At 43.2% G+C, this 27,019-nt stretch overlaps 1 protein-coding gene across 2 annotated transcripts in view; it reads right to left on the bottom strand.

The window, feature by feature from the left end:
* Positions 1 to 2,340: 2,340 nt before the first annotated feature.
* The window catches only part of LOC106607894 (estrogen-related receptor gamma), a 43,599-nt gene continuing 18,920 nt past the window's right edge, over positions 2,341 to 27,019 (bottom strand). For both annotated transcript variants that reach the window (XM_014205370.2, XM_014205369.2), the window contains exons 2-8: positions 22,433 to 22,675; positions 22,155 to 22,312; positions 20,940 to 21,056; positions 9,910 to 10,020; positions 9,581 to 9,763; positions 4,024 to 4,293; positions 2,341 to 3,845 (exon numbers count right to left, since the gene is read on the bottom strand). In XM_014205370.2, coding sequence (XP_014060845.1) covers positions 3,601 to 3,845; positions 4,024 to 4,293; positions 9,581 to 9,763; positions 9,910 to 10,020; positions 20,940 to 21,056; positions 22,155 to 22,312; positions 22,433 to 22,662 — 1,314 coding nt within the window. In that variant the 5' untranslated portion in view covers positions 22,663 to 22,675 and the 3' untranslated portion in view covers positions 2,341 to 3,600. The remainder of the gene's footprint in view (positions 3,846 to 4,023; positions 4,294 to 9,580; positions 9,764 to 9,909; positions 10,021 to 20,939; positions 21,057 to 22,154; positions 22,313 to 22,432; positions 22,676 to 27,019) is intronic.

The following is a 27,019-nucleotide window of genomic DNA, read 5'->3' as shown; positions in this document are numbered from 1 at the left end:
TATTGACTTCCTCCTGATGTCTCTGGTAATTGCTGGATCATGGTCTGACTAGCGAGAAGAGGCCCTTGTATCCAACCACAGCTCGTCTGATGTATTTAGATGGGAGGGAGCTCCGCTCATCCCTATAATACCCTAATCAGCATTCACACCTCGCCGGGATGATTCGAGACAATGGCTTTTTATTGTGGAAGTGATCTCATTGCAGAGTGGCAGAATCAGCCTTTTACAGCCCATCTCCTCCAGGCCTCATCCATCACCGGGTGTCCAGGAGACAGAGGTGGCGGACACACACTAACTCACTTAGAGAAAATGACATATAGGGATGTCACTCACACACTAACTCACTTTGGGAAGGTGACATATTGGGATGTCACACGCCATTACTAACTCACTTAGACTCAGCCAATGTAGCTAATTTTTGGGGGGCTGCCCGACTCCCATGATGCCCCATTTCAGCTTGAATGACTGGTAAGTTAACTGATGGATGCTTTTCTGGGAGATGTCGGCTACACTCGTTCTTTCATCCATCCGTCCATCCATCTTGAGTATGCTCTGTGCAATTAGTCTCACAGCTGACACTGACCTGGGCCGTCCTCTCCTCCTCCCCTTTTCTCTTGTCCCCTCTCCTCTCATCCCCTCTTGTCCTCTCTACTCTCCTCTTGAAAATGGGTTTTCTTAACTTTTGTTATAATGAAGAGAGTACTTGACAATTACAATGCACAATTCTGTAGTCACCGTGTCTGAATCCTATTTGTAGATGTAATGAGCACTCACTGCATTTGTAATAACCAGTAATGATATATTGATATTTAAAGCCATGCAACCGTAGCTAATGCTTCCATTATTGACTCTGAACACAATAGTTGAGCGTGTAATGCAATAGAAAGGTTTGCTCCATCCTTCTGTACTCTGAAAATGAAAGACACAATGGATCATCATGATTTTAATTCTCCAATTACTTTTTTTCTGTAATGAACGTCTACACTCATCCTTTTGAGTGATGATTTGTAATTCATTTAGTTACATTGTGCTGGATGAAATCATTAACGCGTAGTGAGAACGGTTTCACTTGGATTGAATTCGTTTTCCTTTGAAGGAATATAATGTAATAGTGTGACTTGCAACTCAGTCCTAGCATTACATGTAGGTGTCTATCAACAGACCCACATTCCCATAGGGGTTATTTATAAAAAATCTAATTTATCTCCACCATATAGCAGATATACCCCTCTATACCCATGTTAATGGAAATCATTCAATCTTATGTTTTGGTACTGAAGCAATTATAAACCAGGTTGATATTTCAATAATTATTTTCTTATTTGTGCCAAGTTTTCCCTGTTAGGTTTGTGCTGTAACATGCAGTCTTTGATTGTCTCTGCGACTGTGTCATAAAAGGCAATAATCCTGGCAGGCTGTCACAATCTTTGACTGAGAGGAAGTCAGGTGCCTGCGTTCATTCATTTGCTTCCTGAAAAACCTTGACACACTGTTCCCTGGGGTGGATTTTAGACTTCATTAAAACAACGTGGTTAATTATGGATCCTCTATGATGGGACACTTCCTACTCACCTGTCCAATTGACACGCTTCAATCCAACAATCATGGCCACCTTTGGGACAGGAGGCGCTGCCATAGACAATGGTTCAAAGTGACAGCAGCCTGTTGTCTGACATGTCACTCCGGTAGCCTCTGGGTGTCTATAATTTATACTAAGGTCCCACAGAGTGCCTCCATCTTTCTCTACTCCACCTCTTCTCACTGATCACCTCCATTTCTACCCCTCTCCATTCCTTCACTATATCCCTCTTCTCTTCCCTCCTTTCATTTTCCCTCTCTTTATCAGTAGCCCTGTTTATACCTGTTGCTAACATGGGTCCTTTGTCACGATCTTGTCTACATTCTGATTGTACCCATATTTCCGGAAATGTGTCTGTTATCCGTCCAATGTGTCTGCATTTTGACCACATTTCCTGGCCCCTTCCTTTATGCAAATTATTTCAAAGCTATTCTTTCAATATTTTTTATTTATTGTAAGACACATATTGATGTAATCAGTCAATGGTTTCTCTGTCCAGATCTGTCTATACTTGTAAGATGTCCAGACAATGCATGTCTGACTACCTCCAGAGGTGGGCAGGTTGATCTGATCACAATGTGTCTTTTGATGGTCTACACCTGTCTAAAAATGTGGCACAATCAGAATGTGGACAAGATCAGGACAAAGGACGCAAGTTAGAACCAGGTTTAAACAAGGCTTGTGAGAATCTCCCCCCCCCCTCCCAAGAGTCTGACAGGGAATTATGATTGTGTCATAAACCTAGAATAGGATGAAGACTCTTTCAAACTTGAAGCATCTTTATTGCCCTAGAATCCTGAGAATGGTAGTAGTAGTAGTAGTGTACATCTCATCTGAACATGGGTTATATCTCTGTTGGCGCTGGACTTTATATAGGCCTACAGAATACATACATTTACATCCCCTCCACACAGTATTGCTGGATCACACTTTATAATATACTTTGTCACAAAAATATACAGATTATTCCATTACAGTGCACAGATGGAGCAAATAATGGACTTCTGAGATAAATGCATGACAGTTGTCAGTAGTAACATTCCTACCAATTTAGTTTCCCTTCATTTGAACATTTATGATTTTCAGACATTTCTAGTTTCTGAAACAGAAACACACAGACACATTTGAAATACCACCACCAGATCTTCATCATAAGAAAGAAAAGCAGTGTTTTGCACAATTTTGTAATCTACAACTCAATGCAAAAAAATACAATGTTTCAATGCACTGTACATTATTATATTGCCTTAGATGCTGTGTTATAGTACAGATATCAGTGCCATGAGTTTAGTTGTGAAGCTAGTACAAAATGTTTTATTTACTTATTAAAACAAAAGTACTTAAAAATCTTACGAAAATGATCTATATTTGTTCCTCTTATTTTCCATTAATGCCACACTGGTAAATAAAAAACTAAAACTAAATAATCAAGCCAACAATAAATACATCTTATTTTCAATTTCTCCCCTCACCTTCATAATCTGTGGGTCAAATTTACTTCATGTCTTTCCCTGAAAATATTTCAGAAAATTCAAGTGACCCTAACTTCTGCTAGTTATGTGTCTTACGGGACACCATACTTTATTGTGACCATTTTCCACATTGTTTAACTGTGTATCCCACACCATTCTTTGGCACGACTGTCCACAGTTCTTTTTTATTTTAAAAAGAAAAGTTATTAAAGCACTACAATGCAAGATGAACAGGCTTAGAGCTGGTTTCACACAAATAATAATCCTAGAGGATCTTCAAGTTGTGTGTCTTTCTTCCTTTTCACTAGCAATGTTTACGTACATATCAACAACTACCATCAAAATCCCTTGTAAGGTAGTTATCCCTGTCACTGAGGTGATGTCAGTCCTTCCTCCTCTCCTTTCTTCTCTTCTCTCCTCTCCTCCTGAGTTTGTAATGTGAGCAGGGCTGTGTTAGCCTTGTCAAGTATCACTTCCTGCATTAATTTTGACCTTTATGACATCACTACCCTATCCTTCCTTTATGTGATCCTAGTCCCACATGGCTGGTCAGGCCTTGGCTTCCAGCAGTTCCAGGAACAGCTTGTGCATGGGCACACGGCCTTCTTGCTTGATGCTGCAGAAGTGCTGGACGGCCCTGGCAGCCGTCTGCCGGAGCAGGGGCAGGGTCATGATGATCTTGCCTGCCCGCCGAGGGTCCTCTGTGTGCTGGGCACTCTCATAGTCCTGCAGGGCCCCATGGAGCACATCCTGGAGCCTCTGGACTGCCTCCACGTCCTCTATCTGCATGGAGTCTGTGGAAAGAGGGTGAGAGGGAAGACAGATGGAAAGGGAGAGGAAGGGAAACATTGTAAGATGTTGTTGGCATATACTGTATGCAGAGATTGAACGCAAGAAAAGCCAAATAGTCATTAGAAAAGACATGCCTAACACAACGTAAATTATACCAACATCAACAGTGAAATTCCATACCTGAGTTAGCCAGCGCAATGGCCTTGACAATAACAAATTCCTCTTTTTCTATCCTCATGGCTTTGTATTTCTTCACCAGCTGCAGTATGGCGTTGTTTAGGTCCAGTACACCTGCCAGTTTGGACTGCTCCTCATCCATGATGTAGTCCTCAGCATACACCAGCTTATCCTCCAAGGCCAGCGAGCGAAACACCACACGCAGGATCAGAATCTCCATCCAACCGCTCTGCAGTAGACTCATCTGGTCTGCCAGTGAGAGTGAGGGAAAACCTGTAGAAAGAGGAATGGAGAAAAGGGAGAAATTGAGAGGTTAGAGCTAGCTAGGTCAAATTAGGGATAAAGAGAGAAAGGGAAATAAAGACATATCTTCATTGAAAAGATACAAATGAAAAATACATAAAGGTTTCAAAAACATCCACTCAAATGTAATTGTGATGGTTTCAGTCAGAATGGCTGGACCTATTGGAGATATTAGACCAAGGTCACCCGAAAGGTTACTGGCCGAGGGGTCAGTTGGGGTAGAGGGACAGAGGCAAGAGGTGTAGAGCAGTTTAATAGTGAAAGTCCTAAGTTGTCCATCCAATAAAGACACCGCCTTTGAACGACAAATACACCCCCATGTGAGCATGATCAGATCCACACACGCTGTAGTCTCCTCACACACACCCACACAGCATCATTAAAAAAACAGATTGATTACTTTACAGAATGAAGGAGGGGGAGGCTTTTATTTTTGACACCATCAGTGACTCTTATCAGGGTCCGGGCACTTTTACAATCGCCACGGGGATGCCTGTGGCTCCCGCCCCTCTCTTATCTCACCCAGATTGATTGGAACGCCGTCTGTGGACTCATTCATTGGTCGATAGGGATCTGCTTTCCAGTATGGAACGATTGATCAGTAGAGGAAGGAGAAGCATTGTGTAAACCTGTGTCTTTGTCTTTGAGGAACCTCTATATGGTCACACACAATGGGACACACACTGTAAAGGAGCATCAGCAACGTCTTCTGTCCCACAGAGACAAGACAATGAGACAAAGAGGTCCTCTGTTTAACCATGGGATGGTTAAAAAGCTGTAGTAAGGGTTGCGGGTATGTGGAGATCTTGGGACAATGATATGTTCACAGGCTTCGATTTGAGAGGGTTATCTGGGCTTGAAGGGCTCAGCTGAGCCCCTACAGACACGCAGACATACTTACCTCACAGCCAACTTACGGCAGGCTAAAAAAGGCCAAAGCGTGGGGTGAGAGAGGGTCTTAAGCCAGCTCATCTTCTCCCAGCCTGGCCCTCAGACAGAATCAATGTCAGTCTTCATGACAGGACCAGACAGGGGAGGGGGGGGGGACTCACCTCCCCCTGGGCAGTAGCAAATACAGCCTGGGCCCCTCTGCCAGGACACTGGTTCCTCCAGCCATGGGCTGTAGCCTGCCACTCACACAGAGCTGATGTGACACCACCATTACGGTGCTACAATTGGTGTAGAGCTGAGAGTACTTTCCCTCTGTCCCTCCTCTCTTTGTCCTTTTCTACTGTTTCTCTCTCTCCCCCTCTCACAACATCTATCTATCTGACTATCTCTATCGCAATCTCTCTCTCAATCACTATCATCCCACTCTCTCTCAGTTTCTCTATCAGTCTCTCTCTTTCTCCCCCTGAGGTGGGTCCCTGGTGTGTCTGTGCTCTGGTTGTTTCTCATGACTGCTCCACTCCCCCAGACAGACAAACACTCCACTGGCAAAGGGCTACAAATACATACAAACATATGACTGACTGTGGTTGACTCCCACTCTGACAGTAAACACTGGTGACAAGCAGAGAAGAAGAGTTCCAAGGCAGCCAGTAGGGGAACGCTTTGTTGCTCTTCCTCCTTTCTTTGAGAACAATGAAAGTGCTGATCAGGAAAGTCTGCATACACACACCTGCTTAGGTAGCTTGTTGTGTAAGCATTACTGGACAAAAATCAACAAAAACACAGGTGTTTCCCTAGTGATGTTTTGGGTGTGAACAGGACATTAACTGCTGATAGATGAACGTCTCTCTCCTCTGAGTGAGAGAGAGAAAAAGCTTGGGGAAAGAGAGGTGAAAAAGATACTGGATATATGGTCATATCTACCTTCACTGCTATCTACTTGGCTGCCATCTTTTTGTGGAAAGCCATTAGATTTCTTAAAGTTTGTGTACCCTGACAAATTATGTAACAGCACTTGCTTGTCCTATGTTACTCTGTGTGTGCTCACTGTTCAATGATTGTCTATATTGTAATTGTTTTTAATAATCTGCCCAGGGACTGCGGTTGAAAATTAGCCGGCTGGCTAAAACCGGCACTTTTACTGAAACGTTGATTAATGTGCACTGTCCCTGTAAAAATAAAATAAACTCAAACAAACTTATGTAAGGAAATTCAACAGGAAATATAAAATACAGTTAAAGTTTATTAAACTAAATCTCACGTTGTTTGGTTAAACGAGGCAGGACAATTATACAGTTAGACAGATATCTAATCCTGTCTGTCACAATGGGTGAAGTTGTGGGAGGGACTAGTTTTCCCAGTTAGCCCAGATCAACACAGCTGGCCCACACCCAAGGGCCTTTCCAAAACAAAGACTTCCCAGAGAGAGAGAGAGAGACAGGGCTGTCACAAGTTGAACCATGTATCCACAACAGGTTGGAATGCAAACTCAACAGAGGGGGCGAAGAAAGATGGCGTCTTCCTCTTTATCGCCACCATTAGCGTGTGTCCGATGATCCATATGTGTTGTCACTACACAACTAAACCCTGGCTTGCTTAAACAGGCTTAAACAGCTTATTTAGCCTCCTATGCCCTCTATCCAGGAGAGCACTAATTAGGAGGAGTTCTCCCTACACACATTTAGAGTACTAATACTTTCAGGTGGTACTAGGCTCTGGCACATGGTCAAGTGACCAATGACGTAGAAAATACCTCCGCTTCAACCCCCCCCCCAAAATAAAAACAATATTATTATATTGTCGGGCTCCCCAGATAGCATATGAACTCGTCATTACACTGAACAAAAATATAAATGCAACAATTTCAAATATTTGACTGTGTTACAGTTCATATCAGTCCATTGAAATAAATGTATTAGGCCCTAATCTACGGATTCCACATGACTGGGAATACAGATATGCATCCGTTTGTCACAGATACCTTGTATCAGACAATCAGTCAGTATCTGGTGTGACCACCACTTGCCTCACGCAGCACGACACATCTCCTTTGTATAGAGTTGATCAGGCTGTTGATTGTGGCCTGTGGAATGTTGTCCCACTCCTCTTCAATGGCTATGCGAAGTTGCTGGATATTGGCGGGAACTGGAAGACGCTGTACACATCGATCCAGAGCATCCCAAACATGCTCAATGGGTGACATGTCTGATGAGGCCATGGAAGAACTGGGACATTTTTGGCTTCCAGAAATTGTGTAGAGATCCTTGCGACATGGGGCCATACATTATCATGCTGAAACATGAGGTGATAGCAGTGGATGAATGGCATCTCTGTGCATGCAAATTGCCATCGATAAAATGCAATTGTGTTTGTGGTCCGTAGCTTATGCCTGCCCATACCATAACCTCACCATGGGGCACTCTGTTCACAACGTTGACATCAGCAAACCGCTCGCCCACACGACGGTACAGTTGAAACCGGGATTCATCCGTGAAGAGCACACTTCTCCAGCATGCCAGTGGCCATCGAAGGTGAGCATTTGCCCACTGAAGTTGGTTATGACGCCGAACTGCAGTCAGGTGAAGACCCTGGTGAGGCCAACGAGCACGCAGATGAGCTTCCTTGAGACAGTTTCTGACAGTTTGTGCAGAAATTCTTCACCTGTCCGGGTGTGGAGGTCCTGGGCTGACATGTGAAGCCGGATGTGGAGGTCCTGGGCTGGCATGGTTGCACGTGGTCTGCGATTGTGAAATGACGTTGGAGGCGGCTTATGGTAGAGACATTGAATTCTCTGACAACAGCTCTGGTTGACATTCCTGCAGTCAGCATGCCAATTGCAAGCTCCCTCAAAACTTGAGACATCTGTGGCATTGTGTTGTGGACAAAACTGCACATTTTAGTGGACTTTTATTGTCCCCAGCACAAGGTGCACCTGTGTAATGATCATGCAGTTTAAACAGCTTCTTGATATGCCACACCTGTCAGGTGGATGGATTATCTTGGCGAAGGAGAATTGCTCACTAACAGGGATGTAAACACATTTGTGCATAACATTTAAGGGAAATACGCTTTTTGTGCACATAGAACATTTCTGGGATCTTTTATTTCAACTTATGTTGTGTTATATTTTTGTTTCTCTCAGCCTAATGGTAAAGTGTGTAGAATAGCAGGACATTAGCTCAGGGATTATTTGAGTTTAACATTTAGAGGAAATTTATAAGGGAAAGAGTTATATTGTTAATTTCCATGTGAGCTCTATGCCTGGAAATGCCATTGTCCAGAGCAAAGGATGCCAATTTCAAATTCTCCAATAAAGGGTTTACAATTTAACTGAATGTATGTAGTTTCTTTCTGTGACTTTAAATAATATTTATTTTAAAACTTTGATTCCTAAAATATCTGTACAGAGATGTGGTCAACTCCATCAGATTTGTCTAAAATCCTAAATGAATCAGGAATGAGCAGGGTCAGCTATACCATAAGGACCCCTTATTCATGCCCTCATTACATGTAGTGCAACAGGACCACTCATGGTCTAAAGTTCTCTACTTTTGATAGATTTAAACAAACAATATTTGAATCACCATGGTCACAACTATAAACAGTCAACTCCATCTGCCTGAAAGATTAAAATAGAATAGGAATTTTGGTTCAAATATGTTCAATTTAATTAAGTTTTAGAGTTATAAAGCAACTGAGGAAAAACTCAATTGCTGCTCTATATACCACTTGAATGAAAAATAAAAATGATATTTTTGTCAACACCATAACACATGAACTCCGTCAGATTTTTGTCTAACATCAACTTCAGAGTGCTGAAAGTTCTGATAGAATGGTTTATTTTGCATTGGGGATTTTCAAATTAATCATTTTCCATATTTTACAAATGTTTGTATTGAACTTAGACAGAAATAAGACAGAATAAGTCTGTTTTGAGTATCTGTTGTCAACTCTTGTCACTGATGGCTAACCCCCTTTTTGTCAATATTCTGAAAAAATATGGAAATCACTGTTCTGCAACATATGCTTAAACAAATTAAGTATTTGTGGTTCTAGACCTAAGGGATAATGGGGCCCCACGGAACTGCGCCACGCCACTGCAAGTGACACATCCTTACCTTGGTTTAGCAGAGCACAGACACATACATACACACAAATTCACACTGTTTTCTGTGTCTGGACTAAAGTCTTAATCCAACTGAGGGGGCAACAATCTCCACTCTGAGCTGATAAGAGTTTTATTGACTATGATGTGTGTGACTATGATGTGTGTTTATGCCCCTGTGTGTGCACTTGTGCGTGCGTGCGCGTGTTTGTGTGTATGCACAGTATACCCATGTATTCCTGTATCTGTATGTTTTCCTACCAGGGATGTGTTTGGCCCAGCCGATGTTGACCACCAGTTCGCGGTCGGCAAGGTCACACAGTATGGTCAGAGCTTTGATGTCACTGTCGGGGACGGTGGGGTCCGGCATGGCAAAGATACTCTCTGGTTCAGCCACCAGCAGGAGAGAGACCACCTTATTCTCTACCAGACCACCAAGAGGAACTGAGAGAGAGACAGAGAGAGAGAGAACGAGAGATGTTCATTTAAAATAGCCTTTAATAATATCTAAATGCACAAATGTGAGCCTGTCGTGAGAGAGAGAAAGACAGATAGAGAGAAAAAGAAGGAGTGTTTTTTTGTATTCTTACATGTTCTCTTCTGTGGCAGGCCGTGTTGAGGGTTGAGGTAGGGGCTGTTCTCAGAGTCTATCCTTCTCTTGTACTTCTGTCTGCCCCCACGCACCCGGTCCAGACGCACACCTGGGACACACACACGCACTCAACTTTAGGTACATTAAACACAGCATGTGTACACAAAAACACTGTATTCCTGTTTAACACACTACCACAATTTCAAAACCAGGAGAGTGATGCACTCTTCAAATTCATTTGATTGACATGTGTGACATCTTTAAGATTATAGGGAGCCTTAGAGATGTCACAACCCTGTAACACAATAAGCAACAACACATAGGCACACGATGACAACTGCTCATTTTAACAAGCTCAGCGGTAACCATCAACATGGAGATAAGGAGCTCACAGCAAGATTAGGGGGGTAAAAAGGGGCACGTGGTGGGGGTAGAATTTGGGTTGATATTTCACAGCCACAGCACACAAACGGACATGCGCGCACGCACATTGGCACACTCCACCATCCAGTGACACCCTATCCCCCTCCAAAGAGAATGCATCTGTCATACTAATGTGACCTAGAGAGCTTTTATTAGAGGTCAGAACAAAGGCTGCTGCCGAAACAAGTCGGTTTGTTCTGACCTCTGCTGCTGGAAAAAAATACATGGCAATTTAAAGGCAATTTCAGTGAGTGCAAGTTTTTTTTCCTTTCTTCAAATATATGCCTTTTGAACCCAACACCCGAAGACCTTTCTTTCGTCACTACAAAATTTGAGCTGAGCGTGCCAATTTCTCTTTATATGATCTGCTTAACTCCCTGATGACACATCAATAGTCCCTGAATAGTAAGATAAGAGCTGTGTAGACTCCCCTCACATGACTGAAGTCCAAAATTTTAATGACTTGAGGCTCAATTTGATAGAAAATAAAATAGCTTGAGACTTGACTTAGACTTGTAACCTCAAGACTGGGGACTAGACTTTGACTTGAGACTGATGCCTTGAAATGATCTGGACAGGTTTTGTAAAGTTTTGTCACTCATTTTGTGGCACAGAGTCTCCATGGATTACGCTTCACGCAGCCAGAGACAGTAGTCGCAGCATCGCACTTGCAAAAAAACGTGCAACAGATTGGCTAGTGAAACACAGCCCTCTGATTGGACCAGCAAACTGTCAATCAATGCAAGTCGGGTGAACTAGCTAACAGATTGTTGATTTGCTGTACAGGCTATAGGATCGGGTGCAGCGCAAACTTCAAATTGTAGGAGAGGATTGCCATAATTAATAAATATGCAGCTCCAAAAATTGTTAGGTGACCAAGAATATTAACTGTTTACTTTGCAAGCTCACCAGCAACGGAGCATCAAGCAACAATTACTAACACAGAGCTACTTGTCTTTTGGTGTGTCAAAATGGTTTGAAATTTACTTATGAAGCTTGCATTTGGATTAAAAAAGAAAAAATTATTATTACATAACCAAATATGTTGCAGACAAAATAATCAAAAGGGCTGTCTGGTAGCCTCAATAAATAGACAAAGATTTGTATTTAAATAAGTAATTGCATGTTTCGATTTTTTTTTTTTACTTGACTTGAGACTCCACTCGATTTGACTTGGTTTTAGAATACACGACTTGGACTTGACACGAGACTCTACCCGTTCTACTTGGGACTCGACTTGAGACTTACTTTTGACTTGAATAATAGTGACTTGGTCCCCCCTCTGACATGAGGAGATGAGAGGGGTATTAAGGAGTCAACAGGCGGGTAAGCTAGGACCCCTGGAGCTTTAGTGATGTTGGTCCTTCCGCTGTGGTTGGAAACACGGTCTGGATTAGTCTAGTGGTTGGCAGGTGCTACAGTTTGAAGTTTGGGACGGGTGATGATGAGGGATGAGGATGTGTGTACTGGGAGGGATTTCACTGTGTTGACACACACACTATTGCCCCTTTGCTTTCACATAATCCAGTGTATGTGTCAACACAGTGAAATCCCTCCCTACACACACATCCTCATCCCTCATCACCCATCCCAAACCTCAAACTGTAGAAACTGCCAACTGCTAGACTAATCCAGACCATATTTCCGACCACAGTGGAAGGACTGACATTGCAGGTTGACGTTTATTATAATGAATTTTGCCCTGAAGGCAGAACTGTGCGATTTCCACTAGATGGGCCACCTGCAAAGTCAAAATTGGCTAGCTATATTGGACAAATTAGTGAAAACAACAATTCGATTTTTGGTCTTAATTTAAGGCTAGGGTTAGGCATTAGGATTAGCAGTGTGGTTAAGGTTAGGGTTAGGTTCAAAATCAGATTGTATGACTTTGTGGCAGTGCTGCCTCCAGAACAAGATTCATTATGAAAAATGCTTACCTGCATTAGAGGTGGTGAGGTTTGGTGTGAACATGTAATCTGATTACAAAAAAACTGTAACCGTAATCAGTTACGTTACCAGCAAAGATATTGTAATCAGATTACAGATAGTTTTGAAAAACCTGATTACTTATAAATTCAGAAATTACTTTTAAATGACTTTATGTATTATGACACCTTTATGTTTTCTCAATGGCATTCCATTCAGCATTGAAAAAAGGCACAAGTTTTAGTTCGTTCCACCTGAGCGAGTCTGACCACAAGTCAGAGACCACTATGATGACACACCAAATGCTTTGATGGATCGTTTTTGTCTTCTAATGCCTCTTAAGTTGAAAGTAATCAAAAAGTAACTGAAAATAATCAAGATTACGTTAATGAATTTGGGTAACCCAAAAGTTACGTTACTGATTACAATTTTGGACAGGTAACTACTAGCCCAGTGGGTAGTAGTTACCTGCCCTCCAGGACATCTACACCACCCGATGTCACAGGAAGGCCAAAAAGATCATCAAGGACAACAACCACCCGAGCCACTGCCTGTTCACCCCACTATCATCCAGAAGGCGAGGTCAGTACAGGTGCATCAAAGCTGGGATCGAGAGACTGAAAAACAGCTTCCATCTCAAGGCCATCAGACTGTTAAACAGCCATCACTAACATTGAGTGGCTTCTGCAAACATACAGACCCAATCTCTAGCCACTTTAATAATTAATAATTGGATGTAATAAATGTATCACTAGTCACTTAAACAATGCCACTTTATATAATGTTTACATACCCTACAGTACTCATCTTATATGTATATACTGTACTCTATACCATCTACTACATCTTGCCTATGCCGTTTGGCCATTGCTCATCCATATATTTATATGTACCTATTCTTAATCATTCCTTATGCTTGTGTGTATAAGGTAGTTGTTGTGAAATTGTTAGATTACTTGTTAGATATTACTGCACGGTCAGAACTAGAAGCACAAGCATTTCACTACACTCGCATTAACATCTGCTAACCATGTGTATGCGACCAATAAAATCTGATTTGATTTGATTTAGTAACTGTAATGGATTACATTTAAAAAGTAACCTACCCAACCCTTTGTGTGTGTGTGTGTGTGTGTGTGTGTGTGTGTGTGTGTGTGTGTGTGTGCGAGGCAATTAGAAATCAGTGCTGGAAGGTGTCTTTCACCTCTGCTAGGCAATTAGTACTTTGTACTTCAGTTTCCCCTGTTTCTTCAGTGGCAGCTGTAAGCAGTGGTATTATCAAGTGGCGGTATTATCAAGCGGCAGTATTGTCGCCGAAACAATGACTATCTGCCGAGTTGTTTTGAGGAAGGAAAGAGAGGAAGGCTCCACACCACTCTCTCACTTGAGTTATCTTACCTAGTTCTTTTCTAATGATCTAATTTTGGGTGCAACCCTTCTAATTTAGTTTACACTGCGCGCACAACACGTGAAATTCCTAGTCTTGGCAGCATTTGGAACTGCTTGATCTGCGGTCAATAGATATTGCCCTTCAGTTCCTACATTTTTGGCCCTGACAGAGACATTGATGTCATCTAACACCAACCAGTTGCCCTTGGAGATTTCCTCAATGAGCTTGACACCTTGATAAGCTCATTTCCTGACAATGGCTCACCACTCATTGTTTTGGGCGACTTTAACCTCCCGACGCATGACTTCAATTCTTTGCACCTCTTCCTTTCCACTCCTTTCTTCTTTTGACCTCACCCTTTCCCATTCACCTCCCATATTCACTAGAGTCTGTTTGCCTACTAATCTCACTGAAACCCCCCTCCATGTTTCACTACTTTGTTTCATTTTCTCTCCATCTCTCCTCCAACCCTACCCCTCCAACCCTGCCTGGAAGCCTAGTGTTTAGAGCGTTGGGCCAGTAACCGAACGGTTGCTGGATCAAATCCCAGAGCTGACAAGGTAAAAATCTGTCGTTCTGTCCCTGAGCAAGGCAGTTAACCCACTGTTCCCCGGGCGTCGAAGACATGGATGTCGATTATGGCAGCCCCCCACACCTCTCTGATTGCGGAAGACACATTTCAGTTGAATGCATTCAGTTGTACAACTGACAAGGTATCCCCCTTTCCCTACCCAGATGGTCATGCCTCGCAGCAATCTTTACTTTCTCTCTCAAACTACTCTCTCCTCTATCATCTCCCTTCTGCTAAATCCTTCTCCCTCCTGACTCTGCCTCTTCGACCCTACTCTCCTCCCTTTCCGCATCCTTTGACTCTCACTGTCTACCTTTCCTCCCGGACGGCTTGACCTTCCCCTTCCGCTCCGTGGCTGAGTGACTCACTGCGTGCTGACAGAACAGAGCTGCGGGTAGCTGAGCGGAAACGGAAGAAAACTAAACTTCCGGAGGATCTATCATCCTTCCACCCCGTTCTCTCTATCTTCTCTTCCTCTGTATCCACTGCTAAAGCTGCTTTCTATCACTCTACATTTCAAGCTTCTGCCTTCAACCCTGGGAAACTCTTCTCCAATTTCTCCTCCTTCCATAGTCCTCTACCTCCTCCCCCTACTCTGTGGACGACTTTGTCAACCACTTTGAAAAAAAAGTTAACAACATCCGCTCCTCATTCATTCAGCCTACTAAGCCCACTGATCCCACTTACACAGAATTGCCCTATGCCTTGACCTCTTTCTCCCCTCTCTCTCCAGATGAAATCCTGCGACTAGTGATGTCCGGCCGCCCAACAACCTGCCAGCCTAACCCCATCCCCTTCTCCAGACCATCTCTGGAGACCTCCCATTCCTCACTTCCCTCACCAACTCATCCCTGACCACTGGCTGCGTCCCCTCTGACTTCAAGATGGCCAGAGCTCCCCTCCTAAAGAAACCAACACTCGACCCCTCTGACGTCAAAAACTACCGAGCAGTATCCCTTCTTTCTTTTCTTTCCAAAACACTTGAGTTTGCGGTCTCTGACCAACTCTCTCGTTATCTCTCTCAGAATATTATTTTTTACCCTAACCAGTCAGGCTTCAAGGCAACTCACTCAACTGAGACCACTGTCCTCTGTGTCACAGACGCTCTCTGCTCTGAGGAAGCTGACTCTCCTCGGTTCTTATCCTCCTAGATCTATCTGCTGCCTTCGACACAGTGAACCATCAGATCCTCCTCTCCACCCTCTCAAGATTGGCCATCTCAGGCACTGCATAATCGGTTCTAGGCCCTCTCCTCTTTTCTCTTTACACCAAGTCACTCGGCTCTGTCATATTCTCACATGGTCTCTCCTATCACTGCTATGTGGATGACAATCAACTACTCTTCTCCTTAACCCCGTCTGACATCCAGGTGGCAACACACATCTCTGCGTGCCTGGCAGACATTTCAGCTTGGATGTCGGCCCACCACCTCAAGCTCAACCTCGTCAGAACGGAGCTGCTCTTCCTCCTGGGGAAGGCATGCCCACTCCAAGACCATCACGGTTGACAATTCCACAGATTCCCCATGGACCTGTCATTCTCTGCAAACATTAAAGCAGTGACTTGCTCCTGCAGGTTCATGCTCTACAATCCTCAAACTCAACTCTGGACCACGAAGCCAGTTCCACTGCATTTTTTCCTTGTTCCCCTCTAATCAGGGACTGATTTAGACCTGTGACACCAGGCGTGTTCAAGTCATTTTCAGGTAAAACAGAAAACCAGCAGGCTCCGGACCTTGTAGTGTAAGAGTTGAATCCCCCCGCTCTACAACAACTCTTGAGTACGACCTTTCCTCACACAGGAAGTGGTGCAGGTCCTAATCCAGGCACTTGTCTTCTCCCGTCTAGACTACTGCAGCCCTCTGTTGGCTGGGCTCCCAGCTTGTGCCATCATCGTAAGTTATCCAGAATACCGCAACCCGCCTGGTGTTCAACCTTCCTAAGTTCTCCCATGTCACCCCACTCCTCCATACACTCCACTGGCTTTCAGTCGAAGCTCGCATCATCTTCAAGATCCTGGTGCTTGTCTACAGAGCAGCAAGAGGAACCAGGCGCAGATTGGACATCTGGCAATTTTGGCAAATGCCAGATGGGCTCGACCATTCTTTTATTGGGAGGGCTGGTCAAAATTGACACCCTCAAATGTATATAAAAATAAAACAATGAAAAAGGTGACATGGCTGGCATCCCATGGGCCTCTTAAGAATCTGAGCTGAGGTCACGCAAACTCTGTCATCAGTTAGACAGCCAAGATCATGGATCGTAAAAAAAATGGAAAGGGTGCCTATAAACGTAGAAAAAGCACATTCTACGTTGTCATCTCACTCAAAACTTCCTATTTTTGGGGAGGCTAAAACCATGATTCTTTTCAAACAGTAAAGTGAATTATCTTCATGATTCCTGTAATGAATGGATAAAATGCCAGGGCCAAATGATTGTCCCAGTCCACCCGTGAGGGAAACTGACCCTCCTTACCTTCAGGCTATGCTCAAACCCTATATCCCAAGCCAAGCATTCGGTTCACCACCTCTGGTCTCTTGGCCCTCCCTACCTCTTTGAAGAGTATCTTAAATAACTCTCACGGTGCACCCACAAAACAAAAACATCTGTCTTTTCTTACTAGCACTGAGTTTGCTGATAAATACTTTGTTGAGGGAAAATGTAATTAATACGATTGTGATGTGTTGTTGTCTCACCTAGCTATCTTAAGATGAATGCACTAATTATAAGTCACTCTGGATAAAAGTGCCTGCTAAATGACTCGAATGTCAAATGTAATGTAAATGTGTGTGTGTACTCTGTTATCCTGATTATCCTCCAGTTATTTTTGTCCCTTTCGTTGTCAGCGCATTCCGCTCTGAAGAGTTACACTTAGCTCTGATGTGTATGAGTAACTCTCAGACCATCCTCTTAGACACACACACACATTCTACACTGTTGGATTGATCTGAGGGGTCCGATAAGGAGACGGTTGTTGGGTCACTGCCCCTCCCCTCTGCTCTCACCCCTGTTTGATGTCTCCCTGCACCCCTCGAAGGGGGTGGGATCAAGAACACAGATATCCACTGAGCAGGAAACGGACCAGGGCAACATTCTACATGGCATCATGCTGTGCGATCTGGAATTTTAATTCGGGAGCACCACTGCAATTTCTTTTAACAAATAATACTGCTTTCCGAGTGCCCTAGAGAAAAAAGTTAGCCCATACTACAGAGAAAACGGCTTGTTTCTAGCCTAAACAGTTCAAAACGCAACGTTTTTCTTAAAGAGACAGTGTACAATTTTCAATGCAATGCATCTCAATGGTAAAATAGTGTTTTTACACAACCTAATATTCCAGAAATTACTTTTTAATTTCAATGGCAGGTATTTGTATAAACATTTAGCTTTTAGATTAAACAAAATCTATTTACAGGGTTACATATTAGTTTCTAGGGCACAACATGTTTAAGTTTGGAGCACCAATGAAACATTTGCAGTCAGCATGTACACTACCGGTCAAACGTTTTAGAACACCTACTCATTCAAGTGTTTTTCTTTATTTTTACTATTTTCTACATTGTAGAATAATAGCGAAGACATCAAAAAAAGCATATGAAAAGTAACCAAAAAAAGTGTTCAAATAGCCACCCTTTGCCTTGATGACAGCTTTGCAAACTCTTGGCATTATCTTAACCAGCGTCATGAGGTAGTCACCTGGAATGCATTTCAATTAACAGATGTGCCTTCTTAAAAGTTAACTTGTGGAATTTCTTTCCTTCTTAATGCATTTGAGCCAATCAGTTGTGACAAGGTGGGGTATTCAGAAGATAGCCCTATTTGGTAAAAGAGCAAGTCTATATTATGGCAAGAACAGCTCAAATAAGCAAAGAGAAATGACAGTCCATCATTACTTTAAGACATGAAGGTCAGTCAGTACGGAAAATTTCAAGAACTTTCAAGTGCAGTCGCAAAAACCATCAAGCGCTATGATGAAACTGGCTCTCATGAGGACCGCCACAGGAATGGAAGACCCAGAGTTACCTCTGCTGCAGAGGATAAGTTCATTAGAGTTACCAGCTTCAGAAATTACAGCCCAAATAAATGCTTCACGGAGTTCAAGTAACAGACACATCTAAACATCAACTGTTCAGAGGAGGCTGTGTGAATCAGGCCTTCATGGTGGAATTGCTGCAAAGAATCCACTACTAAAGGACACCAATAAGAAGGGTGAACGGATGATCTCCACATGTGTATTTCCCACCGTAAAGCATGGAGGAAGAGGTGTTATGCCGTGAAGGTGCTTTGCTGGTGCCACTGTCTGTGACTTATTTAACCAGCATGGCTACCACAGCATTCTGCAGCGATACGCCATCCCATCTGGTTTGGGCTTAGTGGAACTATCATTTGTTTTTCAACAGGACAATGACCCAACACATCTCCAGGATGTGTAAGGGCTATTTTACCAAGAAGGAGAGCAATGGAGTGCTGCATCTGATGACCTGGCCTCCACAATCCCCCAACCTCAACCAAAATGAGATGGTTTGGGATGAGTCGGACCGCAGAGTGAAGGAAAAGCAGCCAACAAGTTCTCAGCATATGTGGGAACTCCTTCAAGACTGTTGGAAAAGCATTCCAGGTGAAGCTGATTGAGAGGATGCCAAGAGTGTGCAAAGCTGTCATCAAGGCAAAGGGTGGCTATTTGAAGAATCTCAAATAGAAAATATATTTGGATTTGTTAAACACTTTTTTGGTTACTACATGATTCCATATGTGTTATTTCATAGTTTTGATGTCTTCACTATTATTCTACAATGTAGAAAATAGTAAAAATAAAGAAAAACCCTTGAATGAGTAGGTGTTCGAAAACTTTTGACCGGTAGTATATGTGTAGTAGCAAAGCCACTGAGGGAGGAACTATGTAAAGCTGCCTGGATAATGATCTGATGTCAACAAATACCCTTCCTTATTAGCTTACTGCACATCTGTCAAACTCATTTCACGGAGGGCCGAGAGTATTACGGGTTTTTGCTCCTCCCTTGTACTTGATTGATGAATTAAGGTCACTAATTAGTAAAGAATTCCCCTCACCTGGGTGTCTAGGTCTTAATAGAAAGGAAAAAACAAACATCCGCAGACACTAGGCCCTCCATGGAATGAGTCAGACACCCCTGGCCTACTGGAAGCTAGTTAGTCATGCACTGGGTCATGAAAGGATGTGAAAAATTCTGATTCTTTGAAGAGATAAACAAATTAAGGAATAGAGCTATTATTATGTATATAATATGGCCAAGCCTTAGCCATATAATTCAAATTCTACTCATTCTATTTCAACTGTGTGCCCAGAATTTCAATTTAAAAAGTCCCCCATGTGATTAGAGCTATGTGATATGATTTACTGTCATATCCTCGACACACAAGGACAAACCTGATAGATAAACAATGCTCAGGGGAGAGAGAATGCATAAAGCCCTTCTTCTGGTTTAACCTTATGAGGTAAGACCAGTGTTCCAAGTAGTGGAACAATTACAATGTTTGTTAGTCCACTGCCCTATTGAATTCTAAAATCGAACAGTGGTTCCATGCTTAATCAATTTGTAATCAGGTCTCTATTCTAGACCGAGGATCTCTATCCTCTTGTGTTTACATGGACCTCTCTCGCCTGTTAAAAGGCACACCCCCCTGTCTCTACCTTTACTGCTGCCCCCCAGAGGAAGAGGGGCATTACGTGGCACAATGGGGTGCGTTACAAGGACCACTACCAGGGTGTTTACGATGGGAGTTACGAGGGGCGGTTCACATTTCATGGAGGTCCAGGAATCCCACAAGGCATCTGGAGGAATTTACGAGGGGGGGGCAAGGCTATAGGAGCCAGAGCTGGGTGCGGGAGATGCCCTTCCCCTATTAAAAGGAGCTGATTAAAAAAGGAGACGCACACACTCATGCTCGCACACAAACACACAGGATGACAGAAAACAGATGCTGAATCCTTCTCACCCTGGTTGACGGATGATTAAATCAAAGCTGATGAGCTGAAGGGGGAGGGAGCAGGTGGCAGTAAACTCTCTCTCTCTATTAACAGCTGTCGATTACTCACATGCAGCTTTCAATAAGTGGCTCATACAGTGACGCTTTGCCTTTTTGGGTCACTTCTTTATCTAGCCAACAATATGTCACCAGTCACACACTCCAGTCCTGACCGCAAGACCATGAGAGCACTGCCCCAGACACTCACTGTAAAACTCTGAGTGTTTGGGGGCCATGTAGAATGTAAGATATGTGTGTTGTTCTGGATAATCTATTTCTATTCTGTGTGTGAGAGTAGTGAGTCAGAAGGAATAGAGATCCACTGTATGTGGCAGACAGCCATGGTCTATTTTGGAGGTACAGTAGCATCCTATAAAGATACACCATACATGAACACTGAGCACTGAGCAGGCACACTAGCAAGCACCAAGGGGCGGGACCTGTTTAACAGGTAAAGGAATTACATTTCACACTGAAATCAATACACATCTATTAGTTGAGAGGAAGTTTATATCCACAAAAATATCCAAGATCTTGATTTGTATATTTTTTCTATTCATTGTATTATAACACTGTTGTAAGACTTAATGGATAAAGTTCTATTGGGATACAGAAAAGTATATATTGGCATATATGGAGGAGTATATATATTTCAAGGTAAATAAAGGAGTACGTGTATTTGGCATTGAGGAGTAGAGAAGTTCCTTCCTCACCTTCTCTCATCATGCCGACGTTGAGACACTTCATGAAGCGACAGGCCTGACACGACTTCCTCCTCCGCTTGGTGATCTCACACTCACTGGTGGCAGGGCAGCTGTACTCGATGTTACCTGAGGGTTGGAGAGAAAGGAGAGGGGGTGTAGATAGAGAGAAAGATGTAAAGACAGAGAGGAGAGAGGGAGAGAGAGGGGAGGACAGATGTAGAGACAAAAAGCCAGTCAATGAAAGGGAGCAATTTTCTCGATCACTTACAAAACCTTTCCTTCAACCACTACAAAACAAACAACATGCTGAAAAGAGACAGGGAACTCTAAGAAACAATGACGAAAAACCAGGATAATGTTCTGGAAGTCAGTCAATCAGCAGCACTCTAAGCTGCCACGCCCTATTACATCCAGGAAACATCTGATCACCTGATCTACTGTAAGCATTTCATCTGACAGCCATCCAGGTATGAACCATGACCCTTGTCATGCCCATCTGTGTGCGGTGGCCGCTAAACTAGCCTAAAGCGGGTCTTAGCCTACGAGGGCCATGACCCATTCACAGACAATCACATTAAAACAACACAACAACATGCTGCAAACATATGGATGAGTCACGCCCACAAACACACACAGGTCCAGCACATTCCCACACTTTCCTCTTGTGTAAACAGTCCTCAGCTTCAACAACAGATGCTGTGGGGCAGGTTAAAACACTGTTGGCAACACATGCTGTCATGATCACCACCGTGTAAGCATATACACAGTGTACCATATGTGTATATACACATGCACTTTTACACTCATCATATGCTGCTGCTACTCTGTTCTTTATTTTACCCTTATTATCATCTATCCTGATGCCTAGTCACTAACACATTTTATTCCTCGTGTTACTCTTTTTTTGATACTCCGCATCATTGGGAAGGGCAAGTAAGCAAGCATTTCATGGTAAAGAAAACACCCGTTGTATTCGGCGCATTTGATTTGGACACAACCACTTAGGCCTTTACTGTATAGGCGGAGAAGGCATGGGAACCTGTAAGCTTGCATCCTTAGAGTTGATCAGGTGTTGATACTAAAACAGGCTGTAGGAACTCATCGGCATACTGCAGGTTTATATGTATAAAGCCATACACCTCTGCCCTTTGACCATATACTTTTTACACACGTGGGCACCTCAGTTGAGCTCTTAACCTCAATGCTTATGTGAGTTGGCCTTACCCTGAATGGTCCTCTTGAAGAAGGCCTTGCAGGCCTCACAGGAGGCCACTCCGTAGTGGTACCCAGACCCCACGTCTCCACACACCAGACACAGCCTCTTAGCCACAGAACCCAGCATGAACTCACACTTCACTTGGCCATCCTCACCACACAACCGCCTGGAGAGAGAGAGAAAGGTTACACTCACATATATGGTACATGCACCCAAGCATAAACCCATACATACACAAATGGGTACATACACACAGAGACAGACAAAAAGACACACAAACACCCGCCTGTTGGCTGTGCCGTTGTTCCCCATGCCCGCTTTGTGTCCATAGAGCCCTGGTGAGTCCAAGCCGTTGGTGCGGTTGTGGCCCTTGCCCAGGGGGCCGTAGCTGGAGTTGGTGTCCGAGGAGGATCCCCCGGGACTGGGTTGGGCTGGGCTGTCCCCCTGGGAGCTGGGGCTGGAGGGCTCATGCTTTATGGAAGGGGGACAGGGAGGGTCCAAGCCCCTCACTGACATCCTGCCAAGGAGTCTGGGGGGGGGTACAGTAGGATACATTTATGGTAACATCTGGTAACATGGCATAATGGATTTAACGTGCCGTTTCTGTCTAGATCTATCAGTCAGTTGCAACACTTGCCCTCAATGTAGACCTACACAAATACACCCAACCATGCATTCCCATACAACCTCATACCTGTCCTGACCACGTACACACTGACCAACCATCTTCCAGCACCCGTTTTCACTAAACTTCCTTTATCCTTTCCCTTACTCCATCTATCACAAGGACAAACAGAAAAAGGGTAGGAACCGTCTCCCCCTCTCTCCATTCCCTGTCACTCTCTTTCCCTATTCCTCTGTGCCTCGTACCCCTATCCCTCTCTCCTGATCCCTTTATCTCTCTCTGTCTATCTAGCCATCTCCATGCGCACCCACCCAGCCGTTTGCAATTTCCCACATATGCAAAGCTGAGGTCCATTAGACACACAGGAGATTGCTTAACATATGGAAATCCAAACAAAGATCCTGGACCAGATCGTTTTTTTCTTCCAGACCTCTTGGGGAAGGTATGCTGTAGTCAGGGGCACAACTTTCACTGGGGATGGGGGGATATGTCCCCCCCAGTTTTATCTTTGGAATGTGATACAAAACGAGCAAACGGTGTGCTAATAATAAATAAATATAAATATATATATATATATATATATTTATATTTATTTATTTATTTATTATTACGTCCCCCCCACTTCTAAAACCAAGTTACGCCCCTGGCTGTAGTAGATATTACCAGTTGTGTTCAATTACCTAAACAAAGTCTATAGATTTGATTTTTAACTCTGTCTAGTTGAGCATTGTAGAGGTATTCATTTTGGGAATGTGTTGTGTTTCTATGCTAGTACAAATGGTGTGTTTTCACATTCTACTGTATGGAGGTATGTTCATCCCCCTACAGTGGGCTACAATGCACATGACAGTATTCTAAAATAATGCTCACACACACACACACACACACACACACACACACACACACACACACACACACGCACACGCTGACCCATGTGACCATAGGCTCCTACCACCTACACATACTGTACACACTTCACGCTTTTCACTCTTCATTCTCAGACATGCTTTCAAATGTGGTCACGTGTCATCGTAAACACTTGAACAAAAATACACACATGCTTGCATGCCATCGTGTGTCGCCATACCCCCTCTCAGCTCATGGCAGGAACCCAAGCTCTGTTCCTGCCATGTAAATCCACACAGTCATGACCACCACTCATTTGACAGGCAAACTATCTGGCTGCCCTAAACACCACCAGAGTCAACCATGACCACGCTCTATCACCCCTCGAAATCCACAGAGAGAGAGAGAGAGAGAGAGATTGAAAGAGCGAGAGAGAGAGGGGGATAGAGACTCAGAGAGAGAGAGAGAGAGAGAGAGAGAGAGAGAGAGAGAGAGAGAGAGAGAGAGAGAGAGAGAGAGTCATTCAAACTTCAACCTCATTCTACTTCAGTTTTATATTAAAATAGATAAACTGATATATTGTTCACTCCGAAGTGGTCCAATAAAGCTGGCAGAGGACAAGGGAGTGTGAGGAGACCATTTTGTTCTCGCATCAGCTATCCATCACAAAGGTAGATATTGCTGTGTCAGCTCCACCTAGACCTGAATTGAGGCATTCTCCCATTACTTAGTGGCAGTAGATTTTTCTTTCATAATGCAATAGCATTAGAGTGGAATGGTAAGACGTGGTGTGATATCTAACCTGACAGATCTATAATCTACAGCTCTTCATAAAAGCTAATCAAAGCCCTGTCAGTGCAGTTCCCATAGACGCAGGGTGTAAATCACAGACTCAGAGGTACATTATCAAACAACTGTGTGTGTGTGTGTGTGTGTGTGTGTGTGTGTGTGTGTGTGTGTGTGTGTGTACAACACTCTCTGTCTGCCCATATCCAAAAGAACTCTGACAGAGAGAGAGAGGGGGATAAACATGGAAGCTGAGAGGGAGGAGACAGAAAGGGGTCTATCGCTGGACCATTAACCCGGGGTGTGTAGGAAGAAAGGAGAGAAGGCAACACTCACTCTCAAATGAGCTGTCACAATACAGCCAACGACCAACCAAACAAGAACCGGACCCGCACGCGCAGCGAAGCAAAACGAGAGGGAGAGAGGGAATGTCTCAAATGGATTATTTGGGTTTATTTTGTTTTAGTTTAATAGTCCATTCTGAAAAAATATTTTACACACAAAATGTATCTAAGATGTTAGGTATAGGTTCATGTGGATGTAGGTTACTCTAGCTATGCACCCTTTTTTATGCCCTATTCCCACTATGAGATATGATGGAGAGTCTGAGGAGCGGGATGATGAAAGACAATTCTACTTTTCAATTCACATTACAACCCCTGTCTTACCTTTCGTTGTGGCTGGCAACTCGACATTTTTGGTCCGCATCTCAAATTGACCGTAAATATCACAGTAGCCACTAGCGAGTAAGAACAAACTATTCATCAATGACAAACTTTTCTTTTAAAACATATTACACTATTGAATAATAATTATTAACCCTCTCATTTGATAATACAAGTACAGCAGTTCTACCGTACAACATGACAACAAACCAGGCTTCATTTTTATCAATATCATGCAAATCACGGTAAAAGCAAATTGCGATTGAAAATGTGGGTATAAGTGAATTCACCACAACGAGCTGTTTTATATGGAAACCCACCAATAAAATAAAATAAAATGCCTCATGATTTGTCAACGTGCACAATTAGTCTGTGCTTCAGTTTGATCAACTATAGCCTACTGATAACAACCACAGCTAGCCTAGAGAAGCCTATGAGATCGCGTCTGGGCCTGGCCAGGGGAAATGTAACGTCTTGTTTTTATAGCTTAAAATAGGCACATTTAATTGTGTTCAGATTTTTTTTTTAATGGGATGAAATGTAGGCCTTTTTTAATCCAAAATGATTGACTGGAATTAATGACTCAATCAACAGAATAGCGATGTCATACCGTGTGAGTAACTTTTTAATTACAGATGCAAAGACACAAATGATACAATCCTACAGACAGCGAGCTCAGCCCTGTTACTTTTTGTCCAATCACAGCTATTTTCACTTTGTTGTCTCACCACACAATATTACACTTTTTTTTTTTTAAACATATCCTATTAGTATTATCTACATTGTACATGCTTTTGGTGGTGGGAATGGGCTCCCATCGTTTTACGTGACTCAGTGTAGCAGGCAGCTACTGTGAAAATGTACGAATGTAACAGGCTGTTACATCAATAAAACAAGTCTCAAATATTGCCTAAGCATTTCAGCTATTTCAAAAACATTTCTCTGCTATTACCATTTATACTGCTAGAGCGTTGGCTGTTCACACTACCCTGCTTCAAGGGGGTCAACTGTTGGGCGAGTGTCATGCGCTACCGTAGTGGTTGAGACGTAGCAACTACGCAAGTTTACATTGGAGTAATATGTGTAGCCGATGGTATTTTTACAAAACGTGTAGTAAGTGTGAAGAGGCTCTAAGAGACACATATTACTCAAACTTAAATTACTTCATCAATTACCCCCTAACCCCAATCCATAACCCCCTGGTCAGTGATTTGGGTCAGAGGGGATTCGTGCACAGTGATTCCTAATGGGCCAATAGGAGATGAGGAGGCATCAGTCCTGAGCTGAAAAACCAGCACCACTGATAAGAGTCTTAGTTTAAGTGTCTCAATGGGCTTGGGTCAAACCAGTTTGATAGGTCTCTCTTTATCTCTTTTGCTCTCACCCTATCTTTGTTTCCCTCACTTCCTGTCTCCCCCCTCTACCCCATCTTTCTCTATCCCTCTCCATTTCTCACTTGCTGTTAAATTCAATTAAATTTCGATTCAAAAAGCTTTATTGGCATGACAAAGCAATTCATTTTTTTTTAAAGTATCTGACGCTAATGTAATAACAGGTGAAAATAATCGCTCTTCATATTTTTGCTACCAAACATGGTAAGACTTTTCTTATAACTGTATATTAACACTGTAATTACACTAACAGCAACATACAGTTACACAAAAACATGCTCTGTCTCCACATCCTCTACTCCCCCCTCTCTATCGGTCAGTCACTCTCCCGCTCTGTCTCATCTCCTGCTATCCTCTGGTTAGGGTCTTATCTGAGCTGTTGTCTAATATTACCACAGGGTTAAAACCTCTTAGATGTTAAGTCCCCTATTTACTTTGAGAGGTTCTGAAGCAGTTCCGACTGATATTTTGGTGTACAGAGATCTCTGTGAATGTCGCAGGGTCCAGTGCCTTATAGTGCCAGAAAGCCTCATCTGTCTGTTTTTCTGCTTCCACTCTAT

This window comes from Salmo salar, chromosome ssa06 (assembly GCF_905237065.1).
Source record: "Salmo salar chromosome ssa06, Ssal_v3.1, whole genome shotgun sequence".
In the NCBI taxonomy this organism is placed as follows: Eukaryota; Metazoa; Chordata; class Actinopteri; order Salmoniformes; family Salmonidae; genus Salmo; species Salmo salar.
This window is presented reverse-complemented; position numbering and strand designations above follow the sequence as displayed.